Source organism: Stegostoma tigrinum, chromosome 6, assembly GCF_030684315.1.
Source record: "Stegostoma tigrinum isolate sSteTig4 chromosome 6, sSteTig4.hap1, whole genome shotgun sequence".
NCBI lineage: Eukaryota > Metazoa > Chordata > Chondrichthyes > Orectolobiformes > Stegostomatidae > Stegostoma > Stegostoma tigrinum.
Window position 1 is genome coordinate 110248431 of NC_081359.1, and position 5090 is coordinate 110253520.

The 5090-nt window shown below is 52.8% G+C and overlaps 1 protein-coding gene across 2 annotated transcripts in view; it reads right to left on the minus strand.

The window, feature by feature from the left end:
- The window catches only part of LOC125453410 (START domain-containing protein 10), a 96467-nt gene extending 93709 nt beyond the window's left edge, over window positions 1–2758 (minus strand). The window contains exon 1 of one of the 2 annotated variants that reach the window (XM_048532964.2): window positions 2367–2758. In XM_048532964.2, coding sequence (XP_048388921.1) covers window positions 2367–2525 — 159 coding nt within the window. In that variant the 5' untranslated portion in view covers window positions 2526–2758. The remainder of the gene's footprint in view (window positions 1–2366) is intronic. The other variant, XM_059646952.1, reaches the window with a different exon arrangement.
- Window positions 2759–5090: the final 2332 nt, after the last annotated feature.

Genomic DNA, 5090 nt, shown 5'->3' on the forward strand with positions numbered 1-5090 from the left:
AGGGGAAGAAACTATCTGGGACTGGGTGATGTAAATGGGTTTGAGGTAGAAATAAAACAGGAAAGAAGTCACAGGTAGAGGCCTATGGGCTTCCTAACAACCAGACAGTGAGACAGCGAATACGGAATACTGACAGGGCTGGATAGACCGGATGTTGGGGAGATGTTTCCATCGGTAGGAGAGACTGGGACCTGAGGGCACAGCCTCAGAGTGAAGGGACAACCCTTTTGACTGGAGATGAGGAATTTCTTCAGCTGGGGTGGGGGGGGAGGGGAGGGGGTGTGGTGAGGAATCTGTGGAACCCATTGCCACAGAGGGCTGTGCAGGGCAAGTCACTGAGACAGAGGAGGATAGGTTCTTGATTGGTAAGGAGATCCAGGGTTACAGGGAGAGTGCCGGAGAATGGGGTTGAAAAGTACATTAGCCATGATTGGGCAACTGTAAAGAGGTTGATAAAATCATGAGGGGCTAGGATAGGGTGGAATAGATAAGGTCCTTCCCCCAGGGTAGGGGAATCCAAAAATACAGGGCACAGGACCTAAGGTGAGAGGGGATAGATTTAAAAGAGACCTGAGGGGCAACTTTTTCATGCAGAGGGTGGTGCGTGTATGGAACAAGCTGCCAGAGGAAGTGGTGCTAGTGGGCAGAATTACATTTAAAAGACATTTGGACAGGTACATGGATAGGAAAGGTTTAGAGGGATATGGGCCAAATGCAGGCAAGTGGGACTAGTTCAGTTTGGGAAACCTGGTCAGTATGGTCAAGATGAGCCAAAGGGCCTAATTCTGCTCCTGCATCTTCTGGTCTAAATCAGGAAGTGGTGCAGGCATCTAACAGAGACAGCAGTCGGTGACTTGAATCTTCACGTACACTGGGACAGTCAGATTGACAAAGGAAGCCAACAGGAAGAAATGATGGAGTAAAATTGGAATAGTTTATTAGAGTAGTAGATTTTAGATTTTATGTTGTACATCCCACCTGAGATCAGGCTATTTTGGATCTGATAATGAGCCAGGTTTAGTAAATGATGTCAGAGTACAGGGTGCCCTAGGGATCAGTGACCATAACGCGGTAGAATTTAACAATCAGCTCATCATAATCACCGCAAAGTTTACTCACTCACTCACTGTCTTCAGGAAATTCATAGAACCTGCTATCCTTCTGGTGTGGGCCTGTACGTGACTCCAGTCCCCTCCACAACAGTCACCTCTTCAGTGCCCTCGACACGTACCCACCTCACTAGGTAATGACCGAGGGTCTTGAACACAGGGCAGGGGGCAACAGACTCAGCGCTTAGCTCTGATAGCTATGAATGTTTGGAATTCTCCAGCCCCAAGGGTCTGGATATTCAGTTACTGGGTCTATCTGTGGCACAGTGGGGAATCGGGGAGTGGGGGGGAGAGTGGCTGGACCAAACCTTGGAGTAGGTGACCTACATCTTCTCCTGAAGGGTGGGGGAACAGGAGTTGGAGGAGGGTTGGAAAGGAGAGGTCAAAGGAGAGATATGGAAGAGGGGTCGCAGGAGGGGGATTGGGAGAGGGGTCAGAGGGGGATTGGGGGAGGGGTCGGAGGGAGGGGATTGGGAGAGGGGGTGGGGGGGAGGAATTGGGAGAGGGGGTGGAGGGGGGAGAATTGGGAGAGGGGGTGGAGGGGGGAGAATTGGGAGGGCGTGGAGATGGGGGATTCAGAGAGGGGGCGGGGGGGTAGTAGAAGAGGGCTTTGTGGGAAAAGAGGGGTCAGAGGAGAATGAGATGGGGGAGGAGGGATTGAGATTAGAGGTAGGACAAGGGGCTTGGGATTGGGGGGAAGAGGGGATTGGGGTGGAGGGTAGGAAGAGAAGGTTAGGATGTGGGAAGGAAGACGGGGGTGGGATCAGGGAAGACGGGGTTGGGATTGGGGAAGACGGGGTTGGAATGGGATGGGGAAAGAGGGGGTTGGGATGTGGGATGGAAGAGGCGGTTGGGATGGGGAGGAGAGGGGTGGTTGGGATGGAGTGGAGAGGGGGATTTTGTTGGGGGGGAGATGGGGGGATTGGGTTGGGGGGGAGATGGGGGGGATTGGGTTGGAGGGGGAGATGGGGCGATTGGGTTGGAGGGAGAGATGGGGGGGATTGGGTTGGGGGGAGATGGGGGGAGTGGGTTGGGGGGGAGATGGGGGGAGTGGGTTGGGGGGAGATGGGGGTATTGGGTTGGGGGGAAGAGGGTGGGTTGAGTTGAGGGGTGGGAGAGGGAGGGTTGGGTGGGGGGTGGGAGAGGGAGGGCTGGGGGGGGTGAGAACAATCTCTGTAAGATTGAAGGGAACACGATAAGGAAGCAGCTCCGCGGGGTTTTGGAAGAGCCCCCTCCCCCCCGGGGATCTAGCTTTACCTTAATCCTGTGCAGGGCTCTGCCTTCTTCAGTCATCTGCACCCAGACCCTGATCCCGGACTTGTCGTATTTCAGGGTCCAGCCGGTCTCCGAGTGACACTCCTCCCGGAACGTCCTGAAGTCCCCATCGTCCGGGACCTGCACCGACTCCTTGGCCATGTGTCCCCCTTCCTCCTGCGGCAGGATCAAACCCAGGGACCGGCGGTGAAAATCCCAGAGTCCGGAGCAAAACAAAAACCAATAAATAAACACGAGCAACAGGGTCACACACAGAGAGAGGGAGAGGGAGGGAAAGGGAGGAGAGAGGGAGGAAGAGGTGGAGAGGGAGAGAGAGAGGGAGGAGAGAGGGACGAAGGGAGGAAGAGGTGGAGAGGGAGAGAGAGAGAGGGAGGGAGAGAGGGAGGAGAGAGGGAGAGAGAGAGAGGGAGGGAGAGAGGGAGGAGAGAGGGAGAGAGGGGGCGAAGGGAGGAAGAGGTGGAGAGGGAGAGAGAGAGAGGGAGGGAGAGAGGGAGGAGAGAGGGAGAGAGAGGGGCGAAGGGAGGAAGAGGTGGAGAGGGAGAGAGAGAGAGGAGGGAGGGAGATGGAGATGGAGATGGAGAGATGCAACTGGAGGGGCAGAAATTCAATTCAATTGCCTTGCAATTCCGGATTGGGTTTTTTTTGCAAAATAAGTAAACGAACGTAGGAAGAACTGGATGCTGGGGGTAGTGGGGCAATTGTAGCTGGTTTAGGGGACAGGATACCCCGGCTTATTGCAGTCCCTCTCTCCGCTTTAAAGGGACACTGCGCTCTCCCAGCTCCAGCCCTGGGAACCTGCCGGTGATTGACAGCTCGGTGTCGGGGCTTCCGCATGGTCCTAAGCGCCGCCCGCCTCACGTAACACCAAGCCTCTCGTTTGTCCACCCCTCCCGTTGCCTCGTGGTATTGTGGGACGTTCGCACCGTGACGGGTTCCCCTCCCGCCGAACCATCAGCTCATTGCTTTTCCATTTACTCAGGCACAGGGTTTATTGCCCATCCCTGATGGCTCAGAGTGCGTGTGAGAGCCAGTCACGTTGTTGTGGGTCTGGAGTCACATGTACACCAGACCAGGTAAGGATGGCAATCTCTCTCCCTAAAGGGGAAGGGGAACGGGCCAGTAATTACTGACTGTCCCTAATTACCCCTTGAGAAGGTGGAGCGTGAGCTGCCTCCCAAAAGAAATCAGAAATCAGAAATCAAAAACAGAAACAGTTCTGAAGAAGGGTCACTGAACCTAAAACGTCAAAGTCTGTTTCTCTCTCCGCAGATGCTGCCAGGGCTGCTGAGTTTCTCCAGCATTCTCTGTGTTTATTTGCATTAATCCAGATACCCAGGTAATGTTCTGGGGAGAAATAGTAGGAACTGGAGAATCTGAGATAACAAGGTGTGGAGCTGGATGAACACAGCAAGCCAAGCAGCATCAGAGGAGCAGGAAGGCTGACGTTTTGGGCCTCAACCGTTCATCAGAAAACTGTCAATTTTCCTGCTCCTCTGATGCTGCTTGGCCTGCTGTGTTCATCCAGCTCCACACCGTGTTATCTCTAATGTTCTGGGGACCCAGTTTCAAATCCTGTCATGGCAGATTACGGAATGTGAGTTCAATAAAATCCTGACACTAGAAGCTCACAAAGTGATTGCTGATTGTCAGAAAGCCCCACCTGGTTCACTAATGCTCTTTAGGGCAGGAAACTGCGCTGCTTTACCTGGTCTGGCCTACATGTGACTCCAGACCCACAGCATTACAGTTCACTCTGAAATGACCGTAACAAGTCACTCCATTCAAGGCCAACCAGGGATGGTGAACAAATGCTGGCCCTGCCTGAGGTGCCTATGTCCCATCAAAGAACGAGGAAAAAGAAAACTCTAGTCACACAAATTATCCGGCCATCATCTGTTCTGCTATTCAATAAAATTATGGCTGATTTGACTGCAGTTGGAACCACATTCCTGCCTTCCACCAGGAACCTTTGATTCCTTTGCTACTCAAGAATCTCTCTAATTCTGTCTGCACTAGCATTTAGCGACCCTACCTCCCGCCCTTTCTGGGGCAGTGCTTCAAAGACGCTTGCCCCTCAGGAAAGAACTCTCACCTCCATTTCAAATGGCAGACTCCCTCATTTTTAAGCTCTGTTCCCTAACACTGATCTCCTCCACAAGGGCCACACTATTTCTACATCCCCTTTGACAAGCCATTCAGTCATAGAGACATTCAGCACGGAAACAGACCCTTCAGTCCAACTCATCCATGCTGACCCGACATTCTAAATTAATCTTGCCCTTGCTATTCAGCTACCACCCGGATGCCATTTAAAAGTTATCTTTGTTCCAGCCTCCACCACTTCCTCTGGCAGATCATTCCACACGACCATCCGTGTGAAATAGTTGCCCCTTAGGCCCCTTCTAAACCTTTCCCTTCGTGCCTAGTCTTCTGGTGAGCTGATCAACATGGAGAGGCTTCATTCCTAACACGAAGTATTTGCACAAGGAAGCAGCTTTGTGATGAAGGAGATTACTCAATGAAGAGATTTGGATCCCCTCGATCTTAGAAGATGAACTCTGCCAGTTATGGACTCCCCCACCCTGGGGAAAAAGACCTTGGCTATTCACCCTATCCGTGCCCCTCCTGACTTTATAAACCTCTATAAGATCACCCCTCGGCCTCCAAGACTCCAGAGAAAGCAGCCCCAGACTTTTTAGCCTCTCC